This window comes from Neolamprologus brichardi, chromosome 7 (genome assembly GCF_056152115.1).
Source record: "Neolamprologus brichardi isolate AB-2024 chromosome 7, ASM5615211v1, whole genome shotgun sequence".
Taxonomy (NCBI): Eukaryota; Metazoa; Chordata; class Actinopteri; order Cichliformes; family Cichlidae; genus Neolamprologus; species Neolamprologus brichardi.
The window spans coordinates 66,341,013-66,362,172 of NC_142110.1; the positions used below are offsets into that span (position 1 = coordinate 66,341,013).

A 21,160-nucleotide genomic window follows, 5' to 3' on the forward strand; every position below is an offset into this window, starting at 1 on the left:
AAATGTGTTCAATGTGCTGCCCATTGTGTTGGATTGTCAATGCAACCCTCTTCTCCCACTCTTCACACACTAATAGCAACTCTGCAGGAGAAATGCCAGCACAGGCATCCAGCATCCGTAGTTTCAGGGGCTGCACATCTCGTATCTTCACAGCATAGTCAATTGCCTTCAGATGACCCCAAAGATAAAAGTCTAAGGGGGTCAGATCGGGAGACCTTGGGGGCCATTCAACTGGCCCACGACAACCAATCCACTTTCCAGGAAACTGTTCATCTAGGAATGCTCGGACCTGGCACCTATAATTGGGTGGTGCACCATCTTGCTGGAAAAACTCAGGGAACGTGCCAGCTTCAGTGCATAAAGAGGGAAACACAGCATCATGTAGCTATTTGAGTTGGCAGTTCGTCATGTAATAGGAAGGTTGCCGGTTCGAGCCCCGGTTCCAACAGTCTCGGTCGTTGTGTCCTTGGGCAAGACACTTCACCCGTTGCCTACTGGTGGTGGTCAGAGGGCCCGGTGGCGCCAGTGTCCAGCAGCCTCGCCTCTGTCAGTGCGCCACAGGGTGGCTGTGGCTACAATGTAGCTTGCCATCACCAGTGTGTGAATGTGTGTGTGAATGGGTGGATGACTGAATGTGTAAAGTGCTTTGGGGTCCTTAGGGACTAGTAAAGCGCTATACAAATACAGGCCATTTTTTACCATTTCAAATATCCAGTGGCCTTGAGGTTTCCATTGATGAAGAATGGACCCACTATCGTTGTACCCCATATACCACACCAAACCTAGAGATGGACCGATCCGATATTACGCATCGGTATCGGTCTGATACTGACGTAAATTACTGGATCGTATATTGGAGAGAAATAAAACATGTAATCCGATCCATTAAATAAAAAAAAAAAAAAGCACCTCACAAAACTTGAGACACGGCGTAACTCAGCTCATAACCATAGCACGTCCGAGCAGTGTGCTCACGTGATAGAGCGGCATTGTGTATTTGTAGCCTAGCAACCAAACCGGCATTTCATCTCCGAGGAAGTTATCCCAGCGAGAAGTAAAACAAGTGTGCAAGTTCATCTCTGAATGTCTGTAAAGCATTCCCACGTTAAGCTTAACAACTGATATATGGAGCGACTGCCTCTCTCTCTCTCTCTCCTGCTGCTACTTCAATTGTGAAACTTATTAATGATCAGCTGATCTGCTTTTCTGTTGCGAGTCCGTCTCTCTTCTTTGTTTTTGGCCCACTTTGCACCAGAAAGAGGAAACCAGTGGCTGAACAACAGCAGCACGTTTAACCTTGATAAGCTGTTGTTAGAATTTATTTAATATTACTTTCTACACCAGGATCTTTTTCTACGTAGCCGACGGCTGGTAACTGTGCAGGGACCGATCTAGCAAAGTTTAGCCAGGGGGGCCGATAGGGCATTAACAGGGAAAAGAGGGGCACAAAGACATACTTTTCTTTCTAAATGTCTAGCTTTTAATAAATAATTGTCTGAATCTTACACCCAAAGTTTTAATCTGATGTAAAATGTATAGAAGTCATTACTGTATATAGTAACTGTTAAGTCTAATTTACCCTAGTAAGCTAGTACTTTTTCCTTTGGGAAGATACCATCTGTGCAGTCTGCAATTCTGTTGAAGAAAGATGTTGAATCTATTTAATTATTCTTGAAAAATAATTTATTTCTGTGCTTTTTTTCCCACACTGCATCAAATTAAAGTTGATTATGTCGATTAAGCATCTTGAGGTGGAGGGTGGGGGGTGGTTCCCTATATTTTTTTTTTTTTTTGCTGGGAGTTTAAGTTTATTAGATTGATCAGTGTTGCTGAACTATGAAATATTTTGGGTGCAGTGTATTTTTAGATACAGGTGTAACAGAATAGCTTTAGTGTTGTTGTTTATTTAAACTTGAGTATGAACTTATACAGAATGCAGCAAGATATTAAAAAAAAACAGTTTTATTGATTAAAAAACACACTATATCGGATTCATATCTGTATCAGCAGATATCCAAATTTATGATATCGGTATGGGACATAAAAAAGTGGTATCGTGCCATCTCTACACCAAACCATCACTTTTGTTGTTCCAACAGTCTTGGAAGGATCCATCCAATGTGGGTTAGTGTCAGACCAATAGTGGTGGTTTTGTTGGTTAACTTCACCATTCACATAAAAGTTTGCCTCATCACTGAACAAAATCTTCTGCGTGGACTGAGGGTCCTGTTCCAATTTTTGTTTTGCCCATTCTGCAAATTCTGTGCACCGATCTGGGTCATCCTCATTGAGATGCTGCAGTAGCTGGAGTTTGTAAGGGTGCCATTTGTGAGTAGCAAATATCCGCCGAAGGGATGTTTGACTAATGCCACTCTCCAGTGACATGCGGCGGGTGCTACGCTGTGGGCTCTTGCTGAATGAAGCTAGGACAGCCACTGATGTTTCTTCATTAGTGACAGTTTTTTTTGCATCCACATTTTGGCAAATCCAACACTGAACCAGTTTCACAAAACTTAGCAAGCAGTTTGCTAACTGTAGCATGGGAGATGGGTGGTCTCGTAGGGTGTCTTGCATTGAAATCTGCTGCAATGACCCGGTTACTGCGTTCACCAGATATCAACACAATTTCGATCCGCTCCTCACGTGTTAACCTCTTCGACATGTCAATGGCTGTGAACAAAGAGAAACTTGTAAATAACTCATGAAAGAATAAAGTTACGTTGAAACCAAGCAAACCATTGTTTTTCTTGTGACATTACCAATAAGTTTGATGTGTCACATGGCCCTCTTCCTATTGAAAAAACAAAAGTTGTATCCAAGACGGCGGACTTCTAAATGGCCACCATGGTCACCACCCACCTCACATATACTAATGTGCCACAAACAGGACTTTAATATCACCAACCATTCCCATGTTATTACGCTGTATCCATATAAATGGCCCAGCCTGTATATTTGTTTCTTGACACTATCTAACTGCAAGGGTGCCATAACCAGGGTTCCAACAAAACTACAGTGGGTTATCTCTGGGTACTCAGCAGTTTGTTCCCACTGTTAGGTCTGCACTCACAGGCCTCACTAACTCAGAGACTTCTCACTATGAACAAAGCAAGACAATCAGGGCTCAATTGTTTTTTACTTGCACAAGGGAAGCCTGGTCTGTGTCTCAGAGTTAAAAGCTTATCACCCGAGCACAGCCAACTTCAAAACTCCAGCCTTCCCTCACAGCATTTTATTCAGTGAAAACAGTTACACAACCACCTCATTGTCAAACCCATATGGTGTGTCATAAAAGCTAGGGCACTGTGTGTGTGTGCGCGTGCAACATCTCTAGTCATAAAAGGGTCATCTCCCCTGAGCCCATATAGGGCTTAACCCACCCTATACAAAGCATAGGTGAGCCCTTAAAGGGCAAGAAGTAAACATTCCTTAGCAAACAAGCAAACCAGAAACTTTACATGCAATTTAAGACAAGGTTTACAAATTTTAAGCACAGCAATGACAACTGTTAAACAAAATCACTTCAACACCCAACGTCCAAAGACATGCGGTTAGGTTAACTGGTGACCTAAACTTCATGCCGGTGTGAGTGAGAATGCTTTTCTGTCTCTCTGTGGGCTAAGTGGAAGAGACTGGATTGATCTCTGCTTTACCTTGGATATTTCCTGACAGCAAACATTCTCCTTGAAGTCTGCATTTCTGCTCATCTCCTTTATACACACCTTTAAAAGGAAGAGTTTTATACAGCTAGTGTCTAAAATCCAGTGTTCCTCACAGTACACAGGTAATGAGCATAATAATGACTGACCAGAGACGTCCTGCTGTGAACTTTGTTGCTGTGGATCTAAAATGTAAAAATGCATCAGAGAAGAGTTTACTTACAATCTTGTTTTCGTGAAGTTTACAGTTTTTAGCATTTCTAAACCAGAAGGTGGAGGAGATGGAGCTCATGATGACTGGCTGCTGCCCTTCAGTGAGTTTTATAAAGTCATCCAATCAAAATAAAGTTGGCCTTTAGGGAGAGCGGGGCTTTAAATGGCGATGAGCCAAAGGAGCTTGTTTTAGAAAGAAAATGAAACGAGAGTCTGCACCAAGTCAAGCATGTGATACATTATTTATAATATTAACAGTAATCACACATATTAGTATTAATAAAGTGACCAGCAGTACTGTAGTACTGTAGTACCCATAGGCCTGTTCCTGCAAACATTGAACTAGTATCATTAAATCTACCCGCTCTTCACTGGTTTCCATTTAGATACACTGGTATAATTGTGTTTCCACAAATTTGAAGCAATCTTTTTCTCCTACAGTTTACTAAAATAAATATATAACATTTAAATTTGCATTATAGTGTATAGAGAATTGTTATATCTATTATCTAGGTTCAACATATAAATAAATTAATATATATATTTTTTGTTTGTTTTTCAGACTGAGCAGCTGTAACCTCTCAGAGAAAGGCTGTGAAGATTTGTTGTCATACCTCAGCTCCCAGTCCTGTAGTCTGAGAGAGCTGGACCTGAGTACCAACAGCCTGAAGGCTTCAGCAGTAAAGCATCTGTCTACTGCAGTGCAGAGTCCGAAACTGAAAATTCTGAGGTCAGATCAATTTGTATTCTGTTTTGTTTTGTTTTATTTATGCTTTTTTTTGTTTTTATCAACTGAGAAAATAAATCAAACAATTTGGCCAGTAAAGGTAAATGAATCCATTTATTGTTGTTTTGTAGCGTTTTTAATCATTTGTAAGTTAAAATGAGGTTTTACTAAGCTACTCAGAACAATATTATAAGGCCTCTGTAAAATACAGGATTCGTTATTACACCCTGATTACACTTTAACAACAGTCTTTGTTCATGTTTTCATTTTCAGACTCAACATCTGTGAACTCTCAGAGAAAAGCTGTGAAGCTCTGTCCTCACTTCTCAGCTCTCGGTCCGGTACTCTGACTGAGTTGGAGTTAGACCTGTGTATCAACAACCTGCAGGTTTCAGGAGTGAAGCTTCTGTCTGCTAGACTACAAAGTTTAAACTATAAACTGAATACTCTGAGGTCAGATCAAAAGACATTTTGTTTTACATATATGACAAATCAAATATTTTATTTTCCATATGATGATATATCTTAGTATATAAATGTTTCCTTTAATTCAATTCAATTTTATTTATGTACCATCAAATCACAACAACAGTCACCTCAAGGCGCTTTATATTGTAAGGTAGACTCTACAATAATGCATACAGAGACGACTCAGCAATCATATGACCCCCTATGAGCAAGCACTTTGGCGGCAGTGGGAAGGAAAAACTCCCTTTTAACAGGAAGAAACCTCCAGCAGAACCAGGCTCAGGGAGGGGCGGGGCCATCTGCTGTGATTGGTTGGGGTGAGAGAAGGAAGACAGGATAAAGACATGCTGTGGAAGAGAGACAGATTAATAACAGATATGATTCAATGCAGAGAGGTCTGTTAATACATAGTGAGTGAGAAAGGTGACTGGAAAGGAAAAACTCAGTGCATCATGGGAATCCCCGGCAGCCTACGTCTATTGCAGCATAACTAAGGGAGGATTCAGGGTCACCTGGTCCAGCCCTAACTATATGCTTTAGCAAAAAGGAAAGTTTGAAGCCTAATCTTGAAAGTAAAGATAGTGTCTGTGTTGGGTGTGCGCTTCAGCAGGCCCACTAGTTCAGACTTATTCCCGTTAACAAAGCAAGAAGAGCGCAGCTTTAACCGTTTTTTTACATGCTAGCAAGCAGGGATGGACTGGGACTAAAAAACAGCCCTGGACTTTGACTTGGCCCAGCCCAAAGTAATCAGCGTGCGGAAACTCGGCAACAATAATGCTTGGCATGAGTGTTACAAGACTTTAATTGTGGCTTATGCTATTAAACCATCAAAATTATAGCAACAGTGCTGATGTTGACTAGATGTTTTATTAAAGTATATTATTCTAGATTAACTTGACTCATATAGAAATGGGCTGTGACTGTCTGACTTGGGGCGCTTGAAATGTAAAGTTGAGCTGCAGTGTGTGTCTTTCCCTGCTCATGGTCTAAGCTCAACCTAAAAAAAATATGATGGAATGGATTTTAAAAAAAAAAGGTTTCTTCCAAGATAGCATGGAATAGATTATATAACATGCTGTTATATAATCTATTCCATGCTGCCTTAAAATGAATTTATTACTTGATAGGCTTAATAATTTATGCAGTAATTACTCTTACTGCACAAATAATACCACATCTAAATAAAAATGAACCATTACAAATGTAACTTCTGTATTTAAAATCTTCAAAGTTTGTAAGCATTAACTGTAACACTACCAACCTTTTTACATAAAAGCACAACATATTTCTTAATATTAGCTACTGCATGTGGCCTTTTACAGCTAAAATGTTGAAGTTTAGCTGTTTAACTACTGCAATCATAAAATAAATGTATGATTACAACGTAAACATCACTTCCTAACGTCATCCCTAGCAAATAACTGTTTCTCCTCTTATGTTCCATACTTACTTGCCCTGGATCTGCTTGTGGAACCAGCTCATCTTTCTGTCCCTCATAACTGCTGGCATGTTTCTGTGTCTTTCTGCCTGACTTCTTCACTGCTGCGAACCTGCTGCAAGGTGCTGCTGCTGGCTGTGCTGCTAAAAATGTCGGTTAGTCTGTGACATTTAGAGGCTTCAGCATCTAATGCCCACAATTTTTTTTCCTCTTGCCTTCTCAGCCCCACCCTTTTTTCCTTTTTTTACTTGCAGCTGTGTTTTGCATCGTTTCTTTCCACCGTCTTTGCCTCCTACTCCACTTCTTCTTCTCCTTGCCTGGCGGCCACAGCCAATGCAGCTGGCATCCAACTTAGAGGTGCAGTGCTGCCCCCTAGAGTACTGGAGTGTGAAAGAGATTAGTGGGGGGGGGGAAACAGGAGTAGAAAGCATGCGTGGAGAGTGGTGTGCCGGCCCACTGGCCTTCCTGGAGTACCGGCCGTTCTGTGATTCTCCAGAATCCACAGATGCCCAGTCCGCCCCTGCTAGCAAGCGGAGCCGGTCGGCAGCTCCTCTGCCTTCGGTGCCAGACCACTCCAAAGAACCAGTCTGCCCTGCAACCTTTTATTCTGTGACACACAGTTTCACAAACACCCATTGTAGAAACCCCCTATGGTGCATCATTAGACAAAGGCATTCAGTGTGTGTTTATGCATGTGCGAGCACGTGTGTAAATGTGTATGTGTGTGTGCGCGCATGTGCATATGTGCATGTGAGTGAGTGTGTTTGGATGTGGGTGCGTTTGTGTGACTTCCTGCTGATCACAAAAGGCTCATCTCCCCTCACCCTTGTATATAGCTCAATTCCTGTAACGGTTAATTATACACAAACACAGGTGAGGTCATAAATGCCAAGAAGTAAACATCCTCACTAAACAAGGACAGAGAATCTTCACATAGGATGTCCCTACAGTTAAACACTATAGCCCACCCTCACCATTCAACAGGCTAGGGAGGACAATAGAAACAAAGGATATCTTTGATCATGCAGCTTGAACCAAGACTTACAAATTTAAGTACAATAATGGCAACATTTAACAATTTGACTCTAACAGTCTGTCTCCCGAATCCAAACTGGAAGCTGGTTCCACAGAAGAGGGGCCTGAAAACTGAAGGCTCTGCCTCCCATTCTACTTTTAAATACTCTAGGAACAACAAGTAGGCCTGCAGAGCGAGAGCGAAGTGCTCTAATAGGTGATATGGTACTACAAGGTCATTAAGATAAGATGGGGCCTGATTGTTTAAGACCTTGTATGTGAGGAGCAGGACTTTGGATTCAATTCTGGATTTAACAGGAAGCCAATGAAGGGAAGCCAAAACAAGAGAAATCTGCTCTCTCTTTCTAGTCCCTGTCAGGACTCTTGCTGCAGCATTTTGGATTAACTGAAGGCTTTTCAGGGAGTTTTTGGGACTTCCTGATAATAATGAATTATTTTTTAGTTTTTCAGCGTCACTCTGAGACAGGATATTTCTAACTTTCGAGATGTTGCGCAAATGGAAAAAAGCAGTCTTACATATTTGTTTAATATGAGCGTTGAAGGACCTTTTCTGGTCAAAAATGACTCCAAAATTCCTCACAGTGTTACTGGAGGCCAAGGTAATGCCATCCAGAGTAAGAATCTGGTTAGATACCATATTTCTAAGATTTTCAGGGCCGAGTACAATAACCTCAGTTTTGATCTGAATTAAGAAGCAGAAAGTTAGTGGCCATCCAGGTCTTTATGTCTTTAAGACATTCCTGCAGTTCAACCAGAGGTGGGTTGAGTATCCAAAAATTGTACTCAAGTAAGAGTAGCATTACTTTAAAATATTATTACTCAAGTAAAAGTGAAAATTAGTCGTCAAAAATGTTACTCAAGTAAGAGTAAAAAAGTACTTGGCGAAAAGACTACTCAAGTAGCGAGTAACTGTTTGAAATGTCCGATTTATTTTTTTTAAATAAATGCTATCAGACAAAGAAAAATTGATAAATACAAATTTTATTATTTTCAAAAGGAATATATGTAAAAACATCAACAAAATAAGGCACAACAATTCTAATTTCTAAATTTCAGTTTTTCACAACATAAAGCCTATTTAACCTATATCTACAGTAAATAATATAAATATATAAACAGTGCAAACAATTTCCAGTGACAAGATATGCTGTAAACTTTATATTCATTTTTGCTCCAAATGGCACAGCAGCCTCAGAGAAAACATTAGAACGAGGCATCTTCAACATATGTACATACAAGGCAGCTCAGTTTACCATAAATTGTATGGGTGTGCATCTTTTTCGGCATATTTAGCAAAAATGTGCCATTTCTTCACTCAGTGAAGTGATGGTTAAGCTTCAGCAGTGAACAGGAGTCCTGCATGACTGAGAAGTCCTTCACAGGCTCCAGATGCAGGAAGAGCTGTATTGTTTTTGATGGACAGCTTCTTGATGTGAGGAAAGCCATGCAATAGATCCACACCTCCAGTGAATGGACATGAAAGGTACCTCTCCACCCCCCCGGCTTTCCTGACCCCATGGATCCATCATCTTAGTTGGTTAGGCTGCTGTTTGCGCTGGCCTCATCCAGCTCTGAGTCTAGGTGATGTCTGATGAAGCTGAGACCTGTGGAAAGATGTATGGTTTTCAAAAGAATTAGGTCTGGTCATTATAGTGCTGTATACACTGCCAAGCTGCGGATGTTTGTTTGGAGCTAGCCACCAAAAGCTGACCATACACTGTGCGATTTTTGGCCCATTTTGAGACGATTTTTCAGTCCAGCCGTTTTGGGGATAAGCCCGAGTTTTGCCTTAATCGTGTGTGCATCGTGTAGTATATATGGGGTAATGATAAGCAGTTAATGCCTCACGACCAGCTCCCAATCATCAATCGTTTAGTCGCAAGATAATCAAACCTGTTTAAAATCCTGTCGCCTCTCAACGCAGCCTCTCACACTGCGCACGCACAAACACAGAAATGAAAGTGAAAAGGCGGAGCAGCACGGCAGTGCAGCGTGTGATCTGGACACAAGAGATGGAGGCACAACTTGTAGGATGAGGCAAGCTCATCAGAGTACGTAAGCGCAGAGCTGCCACCCAGGCAAAAGACATATAGAGCTATATCACGTTACAACATGAAAAGTTTATTGTTCTAACAATATACTTTTCACGTTTGTACAATATAACATCACGTTCGTACATTAATATTTATATTGTACAAACGTGATAATTACGTATATTGTAATAACGTGATATTATATTCTTCAAACGTGAAAGGTATATTGTTAGAACAATAAACCTTTCACGTTATAACGTGATATAGCTCTATTTTTCTTTTGCCTCGGTGGCAGCTCTACGCTTACGTATCCGAGGCTTTTCAATGTGGCCTCACAAAATTATCACGACTACAACAACCATGAAAAGAGTTGGATGGACATTGCTGCTCAATCACAGCTGCCTGGTCAATGTTTTTCATTAGTAATTTAGCAAAGTTGATGGTGGTGGTGGTGTGTGTGTCTGTAAGACAGAGAGAGGGAGAGCGAGAGACAGATTTTGTATGATAAGCTTCATGTTACCGACGCACAGTTTGAGCACTCAAGTCGCATCAGAGCATCAGGCCGTATAGTGTGAGACCCTGCATCGTGACCTATGAACTTTTAACTATCTTTAACTAACTTTTAACTTTTTTTACTATCTCTACTTTTAAGATTAGGCTTAAAACTTTCCTTTTTGCTAAAGCATATAGTTAGGGCTGGACCAGGTGACCCTGAATCCTCCCTTAGTTATGCTGCAATAGATGTAGGCTGCCGGGGGATTCCCATGATGCATTGAGTTTTTCCTTTCCAGTCACCTTTCTCACTCACTATGTGTTAACAGACCTCTCTGTATTGAATCATATCTGTTATTAACCTCTGTCTCTCTTCCACAGCATGTCTTTTATCCTGTCTTCCTTCTCTCACCCCAACCGGTCGCAGCAGATGGCCGCCCCTCCCTGAACCTGGTTCTGCCGGAGGTTTCTTCCTGTTAAAAGGGAGTTTTTCCTTCCCACTGTCGCCAAAGTGCTGCTCATAGGGGGTCATATGATTGTTGGGCTTTTCTCTGTATCTATGAAGCGCCTTGAGGCGACATTTGTTGTGATTTGGCGCTATATAAATAAAATTGAATTGAATTGAATTTTAACCCGAGATTCAACTGTACAGTTTGAGCAGGAGCTGAATAACGTGACTGAAAAAAATCGCACAGTGTTTGCCCAGCTTAATGCAGACTGTTTAAACTAAACAAGCTGCTGTTTCACATAATAAATCCTGTCAGCCGCAGTATTGCCTTCTGTTTTAACAGTTAAAGCAGTAGAGATGAGCTGTTTACATGTGCGTTGAACTCTAGCGTCATTAACTAGAGGCTAGCTGTTAGCTTATAGCTAACGCTAGCTAACCAGCGTGCAGTTAAAAGGACAGCCGAAGCTGCACAAAACACCCACAAACTTATCTCACTACAACGTAGCGCCGAAAATATGACTCACAGCTCGAGCTCGACACAGCTACTGTAACATAAGACTGACATCCAGCTAACCACAGCTAAAAAGATATTTAGAGAAAACTTACCGTTTCCTCAGGTTACACGAGATGAGTTTTTTCACGCTGAAAAGTAGGTTTGTTTTGGCTCTCACTGAAGACATAGCTGTTCTTTTGTACAGCTTTTAAGTGAAACATTCATCCTCTTCAGCTCTAGCGTAGACGACTGGCTCTGCCAGGTTTTCATGTTTCTTCTTTCCGTGTGTCCGCTACTTTGAAACCCTTGGGCCGCTCTGTCCGCCACAGTTTCAAACTGGTCATGTGACTGCATGGCCACATCTCATTGGTAAAAAAAATTACCGGAAACTCCACTGGTGGCATGTTATCTAATGTGTTAAACTAATTATTTTTTAAAAAAGTAACGAGTCAAATTTGGCAAATGTAGCGGAGTAAAAGTACCGTTTCTTCTTCACAAATATACTCAAGTAAAAGTATCTTGCAAAAAAGGTACTTTAAAAGTACATTTTTTTTTCAAAAACTTACTCAAGTAAATGTAACGGAGTAAATGTAACTCGTTACTACCCACTTCTGAGTTTAACTAATTGGTGTGTGTTATCTGGCTTCATGGAGAGAGAGCTGCGTGTCATTAGCATAGCAGTGAAAATGTATTCTATGTCTTATGATACTGCCTAAGGGAAGCATGTATAATGTAAATAGAATTGGTCCTAGCACTGAACCCTGTGGAACTCCATAATTGACCTTAGTGTGTGAAGAGTACTCTCCATTTACATGCACAAATTGGAGTCTATTAGAAAGATATGATACAAACTAGAGATGGACCGATCCGATATTACGTATCGGTATCGGTATCGGTCCGATACTGACCTAAATTACTGGATAGGATATTGGAGAGAAATAAAAAATGTAATCCGATCCATTAAATATCAAAAAAGCACCTCACAAAACTTGTGACATGGCATAACTCGACTTATAACCGTAGCACGTTGGAGCAGTATGCATCACGTGATAGAGCGGCTGTAGCGTGCGAGACCTGTCTGCGGTCTGGTTGAGTAACCGGCATTTCATCTCCGAGAAAGTTACCCTAGAGAGAAGTAAAGGAAGTAAATGGTAAATGGCCTGTATTTGTACAGCGCTTTTACTAGTCCCGCCTAGGGACCCCAAAGCGCTTTACACAGTCATCCACCCATTCACTCTCACATTCACACACTGGTGGAGGCAGCTACAGTTGTAGCCACAGCTGCCCTGGGGCAGACTGACAGAAGCGAGGCTGACATGTCGCGCCATCGGCCCTTCTGGCCAGCACCAGTAGGCGGTAGGTGTCTTGCCCAAGGACACAACGACTGAGACTGTCCGAGCCGGGGCGCGAACCGGCAACCTTCCGATTACAAGGCGAACTCCCAACTCTTGAGCCACGGTCGCCCCGTGTGTGTAAGTTCATCTCTGAATCTTTGTAAAGCACTCCAGCGTTAAGCTTAACCACCGATATATGGAGCGACTTCCTCTCTCCCTCCCTCTCCTGTTGCTACTTCAATCGTGAAACTGATTAATGATCAGCTGATTGGCTTTTCTGTCGCAAGTCCGTCTCTCTTGTTTGTTTAATACCCACTTCGCACCAGAAAGAGGAAATCAGCACCTGAACGACAGCAGCACGTTTAAGCTTGATAAGCTGTTGTTAGAATTTATTTAATATTACTTTGTACTCTACTGTAAATTACTTTGTTTGATCTTTTTCTACGTAGCTGACAGCTCATAACTGTGCAGGGGCGGATCTAGCAAAGTTTAGCCAGGGGGGCCGATAGGGCATGAACATGGGAAAAGGGGGCACAAGTCTAATATACCCTAGTAAGCTAGTACTTTTTCCTTTGGGAAGATACCATCTGTGCACTCTGCAGTTCTGTTGAAGAAAGATGTTGAATCTATTTAATTATTCTTGACAAATAATTGATTCCTATGCATTTTTTTCACACTGCATCAAATTAAAGTTGATTACGTCGATTAAGCATCATGAGGTGGGGGGTGGTTCCCTATTTTTTTTTTTGCTGGGAGTTTGCAACCCATTAGTTAGGTTGCTTACTCTTTAAAATACCAGAATACAGAGGATGGTGTAGGTTTAAGTTTATTAGATTGATCAGTATTGCTGAACTATGAAATATTTTGGGTGCAGTGTATTGTTTGCATACAGCAGTGTTGGGTAGTAACGTGTATATACATGTACCGTATACATGTACCGTCGTTACGTATTTAAAATACAAAAAATGAGTAAATGTATTCCGTTACAGTTACCGTTTAAAAAGGTGGTATTTAGAATACAGTTACTTTGTTGAAATAAATGGATTAGACGGCGGTACTTACTTGTTTCATATTGTGGCGGGTCAGGACTGTTTGGGTTTTGTTTGACAGCTACGTTCTGTTGTTCCAGGCGGCAGCGTTATACGGTTGCCATTGTTATAGGGTGACGCGCTCTCTCTGCGTGTTTCCTGGGTGAGAGAGGCCTTTTTGTTGTTGTTGTGCTAAGCTAATAGGCAGAATGCTACAGGTATAGCTCTAAAGAATGTAGCATCATAGGCAGTGTAGTCCGTGCTGCAGGGAGAATGGACTGCCATACCCGTGATGTGTCTGTGAGCACGAGGAGGGAGAAAAAGGAAAAGTACGAGCTGTCATCGAGCAGAGCTGGAAGCATGTAAATATAACTGCAGCCAAGAAGACAGCCTGACGAGCCCAGTTGTAAGTAAGCTATTAAGACTCGACTGTACGCTGTGTTTGTGTTTTCCTCCAAAACAATAAGTTCCGTTGACCTTCAGTAACAGTAAAAAATCACAGCAATAGTACATTCACGTAGTTGTAAAAAGCAAGATAATATATTAAGTAATCCAAAGTATTTACAGTGGCATGTCTAGAAAATTTTTGTTGCGGGGGAGGCAGGTAGGGGCACAGATTTGGAGAAGGGTGGTAGATGTAATTGGCAGATAATGTTAAAAAAAAATTCTACCAACCCTTAACCATATAATAACCGAATGCGCTTTTAACTCTTATTAGAATGAGATTTTAACCACTACGGTGCAAAGTTTTTAGATACTGCGTTGATAAAGTACAAGAGATACAATCAGTGCTTTGTCAGTGTTTACTCAGCATTCAAGGACAGCAATATTTGCATAGAATTTTTACTGACATTTAGTGCACATATGTTTTGGGCAAAAACATTTTTGAATATTAAAATACGAACATTTGTAACAAACAATTGGCAATGCAAAACTTTATCTGACTATTAAAAAAAAGAAGATAATCTTATTACAAACTGGTGATTGATTTTGAAAAAAGGAAAAAAGTGGGGAAATAACTGAAAAGACTAACATTTGAATAAAACCTGAAAGCAAGTAAATACTTTCTATGCTACGTTATGATAAACTTTGGTAATACTGATGTATAAAGAACAACACTGGCTGATGATGAAATACAGTCAGCTGGCACAGTGACACTGCCAGTATTAGCCTGCAGGGCTGGACTGGGACAAAAAAATCGGGCATTTTGACTAGAGACCGGCCCACCAGGTATTAAAGCCATAAAGCCTTTGAATGAAAACAAATGCTGTTGTGACAGTGATGTACACTGTCTTGTTGGTATATGTATGATTTCTATTCATTTTACATCAGACAGCTGACAGCGTAACGACAGAGTAACTCCAGCTTTGTGTCTTTTTTTTCATTATAGCTAAAGTCCGGGACAAACTGCGTCTCTCCTCAGCTCAATACGAAACGTGTAATATTTTCTCTGAATGAGGGACCATGACATTTTTTTAAGGAGCCGTTGGCAACTCTACTAACTAACCTTATGAATAAAACAAAGTTCACTATCAGTAACATCATAGCACCACCCAGCTGTATAGAAACTCCGTCATGCTAGCTAGTACGCAGTACCAGTTATTGTAACTGACTGTAAAAAGTCAGCACAACGAAAATAAACTCCACCTAAACTTGGTTTATATCTGACCCAGACAGACTGCAGGTCATAACTTCTTACCTGAAGTTCAGTTCACCTGATACTCGGACCGGCGCCCGCCTCGGGTCTCCCCTCCTGCCTCCCCTTTCCTCATCCACCTGCTGGCCTCTGTGGAAGCTCCGCCATAGCCACCACCAAACAACTGACTTATTTTTACACCTCGGCCAGCATCTGGCCAATCCACCACTTCTCATTGTTTATGCCATTACAAAAAAAAAAAAAAAAAAGTCATCAGCCCACCCCGCCCGCCCAGTGTCCAGTCCAGCTATATTAACCTGTTAATCTTTCGCCGAAAAATTGTTTTCTGCGGTGCCTCTTTCGTGCTTGGCTCTCCTACATGATGCTCATAGTGCAGAAGCCCATGCTGCATTCACTTACACTCTGACATTTGAGCTTCACTGTGAAAACATAGTCGTACATTTGATATTTCATTGAATTTTATTGTTTTAGCTTCAGGGTGGCACCTGGGATGGCCAGTCTGGTTGGGGGGGGTGGCCTGTGACCCCCCCAGGCCACCTCGCTGGACATGCCACTGAGTATTTAGAATACGTTACTCTCATTGAGTAACGTAACGGAAAACATTACAGAATACATTTTGGGGCATGTAATCTGTAATGGAATACATTTTAAAAGTAACCTTCCCAACACTGGCATACAGCTATAACAGAATAGCTTTAGTGTTTGTTTGGTTTTTTAAACTTGAGTATGAACTTATACAAAATGCAGCAAGATATAAAAAAAAAACTGTTTTATTGATAAAAAAAAACACTAGGCAAGGCAAGTTTATTTATATAGCACAATTCAACAACAAGGTGATTCAAAGTGCTTTACAGAGAGATTAAAAACAAAAACAAATAAAAAGCATGATTTAAAATTGATTAAAAAAAACAGTAGATAAAATCAGTAGTTAAAATGTAAGTTTTGAAATTTAAGCTTAAAAGTGTGGATTTGGTGTTTTATTCAAATGCAGCTGAGAACAGGTGAGTCTTCAACCTGGATTTAAATAAACTGAGTGTTTCAGCTGATCTGAGGCTTTCTGGGAGTTTGTTCCAGATATAAGGAGCATAAAAGCTGAATGCAGCTTCTCCGTGTCTGGTTCTGACTCTGGGAACTGATAAAAAACCGGATCCAGATGACCTGAGGGATCTGGAAGGTTCATACTGGGTCAGGAGGTCACTGATGTATTTTGGTCCTAAACCATTCAGAGCTTTATAGATCAGCATCAGAACTTTAAAGTCTATCCTCTGACGGACTGGCAGCCAGTGTAAAGACCTCAGAGCTGGACTGATGTGGTCCACTTGTTTGGTCTTAGTGAGGACTCGAGCAGCAGAGTTCTGAGTGAGCTGTAGTTGTCTGACTGATTTTTTAGGTAGACCTGTAAAGATGCTGTTACAGTAATCAAGCCTACTAAAGATGAATGCATGGACTAGTTTTTCCAGGTCCTGTTGAGACATCAGATCTTTTATCCTTGATATATTCTTGAGGTGATAGTAAGCTGATTTTGTTATTGTCTTTATGTGTTTTTCTAAGTTTAAGTCTGCATCCATCACTACACCCAAATTTCTTGCCTGGTTTGTGGTTTTTAGGTGTATAGATTGAAGTTCTCTGGTGACCTGTAATCGTTTTTCTTTGGCACCAAAGACTGTTACTTCAGTTTTGTTTTTGTTTAGCTGGAGAAAATTGTGGCACAACCAGTCATTAATTTCCTCAATGCATTTACCAAGAGCCTGTACAGGGCCTCGGTCTCCTGGTGACATTGTGATATATATTTGTGTGTCATCTGCATAGCTATGATAGTTGTGTTGTTCTTTATAATCTGTGCCAGTGGGAGCATGTAAATGTTAAACAGAAGGGGTCCCAAGATGGAACCTTGGGGAACTCCACATGTGATACTTGTCTGCTCAGATGTGAAGTTACCTATTGATACAAAGTATTTCCTGTTTTCTAAGTATGTTTTGAAACAGTTTAGTACAGTTCCTGAAAGACCTGCCCAATTCTCCAGTCGTTTGGGTAATATGTTGTGGTCAACTGTATCAAATGCTGCACTGAGATCCAGTAAAACTAAGACTGACATTTTTCCACTGTCTGTATTCAGACATATGTCATTAAACACTTTGGTCAGAGCGGTTTCAGTGCTGTGGTTCTGTCTAAAACATGACTGGAAGGCATCATAGCAGTTATTCTGTTTTAAGAAGTAATTGAGCTGTTGAGAAACTACTTTTTCAATGATCTTACTTAAAAATGGGAGATTTGAGATTGGCCTGTAGTTGTTCATTTGTGTCTTGTCAAGATTGTCCTTTTTCAGTATAGGTTTAATTACAGCAGTTTTTAGTGGTTCTGGAAACACACCTGACATTAAAGAAAAGTTGACGATCTGTAACAGGTCTGACTCCAAAGTCTTTGAGACCTTTTTGAAAAAACTTGTTGGCAGGACATCTAAACAGCAGGAGGAGTTCAGTTGACAGTTGACCTAAGATGTCCTCCATGTCTTTGCTGTTAATAGGGTGAAACTGTTTCATGGGTTTTAAACAGTTTTTCGGTGGACACAGTACATATTCTGGATCTGCTGTTGATGTACCAATTGCTTGTCTAATCTCTTGGATTTTTTCTGTGAAGAATTTGGCGAAGTCATTGCAGGCCATGGTCGAATGAAGTTCAGCTGCCACTGACACACGAGGGTTTGTTAGCCTGTCAACTGTAGAAAATAAGACCCGAGCATTATGACTGTTTTTGGTGATGATGTCAGAGAAGTAGATCTTTAGAATCTGCAGCTCTCTGTGTTTTGACCAGGCCACATTTCTCCTTCTGTCACCTAAAAGTACAGAAATTTTAAAACCTTCCAGTAAACAGGGTCCCAGCTTCTCCTGGGAAAAGTCACCACTGCCATAATCCTCACAGCCTGGACCCTCCACACATCACACATCAGACTGTGGAGACAGAGCATGAAGGTGGTAAAGAGGAACTAAGGGGGGCGAGGCTGGGCAATGTAACTTTGATTGCTCTGTTGAGGGCGGGGCTCGATGGCAAACCTATATCGGATTCATATCGGTATCGGCCGATATCCAAATTTATGATATCGGTATCGGAAATAAAAAAGTGGTATCGTGCCATCTCTAATACAAACCACTGCAGTGCAGTACCTGTAATACCTACAGCATGTTCTAATCGCTCTAATAGGATATTATGGTCAACAGTATCGAATGCTGCACTGAGGTCTAGCAGGACAAGCACAGAGATGAGTCCACTGTCAGAGGCCATAAGAAGATCATTTGTAACCTTCACTAAAGCTGTTTCTGTGCTGTGATGAGCTCTGAAACCTGACTGAAACTCTTCAAATAAACCATTCCTCTGCAGATGATCTGTTAGCTGTTTGACAACTACTCTTTCAAGGATTTTTGATATGAAAGGTTGGTTGGAGATTGGCCTATAATTAGCTAAGACTGCTGGGTCTAGAGATGGCTTTTTGAGTAAAGGTTTAACTGCAGCCACTTTGAAGGCCTGTGGTACATAGCCGATTATTAGAGATAGGTTGATCATATTTAAGATCGAAGAATTAATTAATGGCAGGACTTCTTTTGAGCAGTTTTGTAGGAATGGGGTCTAAAAGACACGTTGATGGTTTGGAGGAAGTAATTATTGAAGTTAACTCAGAAAGATCAATTGGAGAAAAAGAGTCTAACTCAGGGGTCACCAACCTTTTTTGAAAGTGAGAGCTACTTCTTGGGTACTGATTAATGTGAAGGGCTACCAGTTTGACACACACTTCTCAAATAACAAATTTCCTCAATTTAACTTAATTATGTGTTATCGTTAATAATTAATGATATTCATCTATGTAAAGACACTAATTATGTTAATTATTTTTCACCATAATTATAAAGAATGCAAGTAGGAAACATGGTAGGAAACATAAATATCAATATGCAACGCTTTATTTCTATAAATCTCTGCAAGTATTTACATTTTGAAGTGATCACTTCTACAACATTTTCACTTACCACTAACAAATTTTAACAAATCATGCACTGTTACATACATAATTTTTGTATGTATGTGACATACAAAAAATCAACTTTCAAATTTTACAGAACTTTTCACCAAATTGGCAGCATTTTAAAGCAAATTGTCACATGTTACACTTAACAAACACGTTTGTTTTTCAATAATTAAATTCAACTTTGACATGGCACTGTAATGTTGCCACTGAGAACATCTAATATGGCTTTCTTTGTCTGTTAGTGGGAAACCTGGCATTGCATGCTGTTCACCAGTGTGTTGTAATCTGGGGTATAACTTGACACTGCAACTCTGAGTGAGTCTTGCAGATGTGCATCAGAGAGGCGTGTTCTGTGTTTGTTCTTGATGAAGTTCATGTCAGAAAAGGCTGATTCACAAAGATAGGTTGAACCAAACAGGCTGGCAACCTTCATAGCTGCTGTGGATACACCACTGTACTTTTCTGTGTCAACAAGGCACCAAAAGTTTGGTGCACCCTGATAGGCTTTGAGGTTGACGTCATTTTGCAATGTTACAATTTCGATTTCCACCTGTCCAACATTCAAGCTGAACATTGAACTTAGTTGCTCAGCAATGCATGTTGTGTCCACATTCATGAAAGGATTGGAAACAAATGAGACACATGGCTCAAGCTGATCAAGGTCACAAAACCTGTTCTCAAACTCTTGACCAAGTCGTTTTATGACTTGAGTGTACTTTTCTGCAACTTTGTCAAAAGTCTCAGATGCAGAAGCATTGTCTTTCAGCACCATCTGCACAGAGGGAAAGTGCGGCACCTTTTTTCTCTGTAAATGCAAAGAGAAAATGCTCATCTGGGCTTTAAATCCATTTAAAACACTTATCATGTCAGCAACAGTCTTACCTTTGCCTTGCAGCTCACAGTTCAAGTGGTTCAGTTTCCCAGTAATGTCTGTTAAAAACGCAAGGTCAAGTGTCCACTCAGTGTCCTCCAGCAGCGTTGTGTCTTCCCCTTTGGATTGCATGAACTCCTTGATTTCACCCAAAAGTGACAAAAAACGAAGCAAAATCCATCCCCTGCTGAGCCATCGGATTTCCGTATGTAGTAGCAGGTCACCATATTCAGCTGACAGCTCCTCCAATAGCACCTTGAATGTTCTGTGCTGTTTAGCTCTGGAGCGGATGCTGTTTATGATCTTCACGACGGGAGTCATGATGTGCTCGAAGCCAATCACCTTTGCGCATAACACCTGCTGGTGAATGATGCAGTGGTAATGCATGAAGTTTGGGAACTCTGTGTCACCTTTACAGTGAGCAATGAATCCCGTATGTCGGCCGATCATAGCAGGAGCCCCGTCGGTAGTCACTGATACCAGCTTTTCTAACGGTACCTCTTTCTTCGCGAAAAACTCCTTCACCGCGTTATAGATGTCAACTCCCTTCGTAGTTGTCTTTAGCGGCAGTAGTGTCAGAAGTTCTTCTTTTGTGGAGAAACCATCAAATACCATCCGGATAAAGACTATCAGCTGTGCTGTACTGCTGCTGTCGACGGACTCGTCACACTGGATGCTAAACCAACTGCACTTTGCCAGATCCTGATCCAACTGATCGGCCAAGTTCCCGGACATAGCCGACGCTCTTCTAACAATTGTAGTTGCCCCCAGCTGGACATCGGAGAGAGTGCAGATTACATCGTTTCCATATTTCTCGTCTTTAAGCACAGTTTTTGCAATTATCATCATTGCTTCTTTGAAAACCTCCCCGTCTAAAAATGCCTTCTTTTTCTTAATCATGAAATGTGTAGTTCTAAATGAGGCTTCAGTTGCTTTTTAAGAGTTTTTCACCGGTCTCGTGAAAAAAGACTGCTGTTTGCTCAAACCTGCCTTTAATTCGCGGGCCTTTTCCGCTCGCAGTGTGCTGCCCTTTGGGTAGTTAGCATGGAAGCTTGTGTGACACGTTTGGAAATGTCTCTCCACGTTGTGCCGCTTTGCCGTTGCCACAGTTGCCCCGCAAATGAGACACACACATGAATCTTTCACAGTGGTAAAAAAGAACTCTTCCTCCCATTCACTGTGAAAATTATGTTTTCTTCCTTTTTTCCACCATGTTTTCCTCACCTTTGCCTTTGCTGGTCTTCAC

General features: G+C 41.0%; 1 protein-coding gene across 5 annotated transcripts in view; it reads left to right on the forward strand.

Moving 5' to 3' along the window:
* Positions 1–21,160, forward strand: part of LOC102775660 (protein NLRC3-like) — a 47,815-nt gene that overhangs the window by 11,476 nt on the left and 15,179 nt on the right. For all 5 annotated transcript variants that reach the window (XM_087844175.1, XM_087844179.1, XM_087844178.1 and 2 more), the window contains 2 exons: positions 4,435–4,602; positions 4,873–5,052. In XM_087844175.1, coding sequence (XP_087700301.1) covers positions 4,435–4,602; positions 4,873–5,052 — 348 coding nt within the window. The remainder of the gene's footprint in view (positions 1–4,434; positions 4,603–4,872; positions 5,053–21,160) is intronic.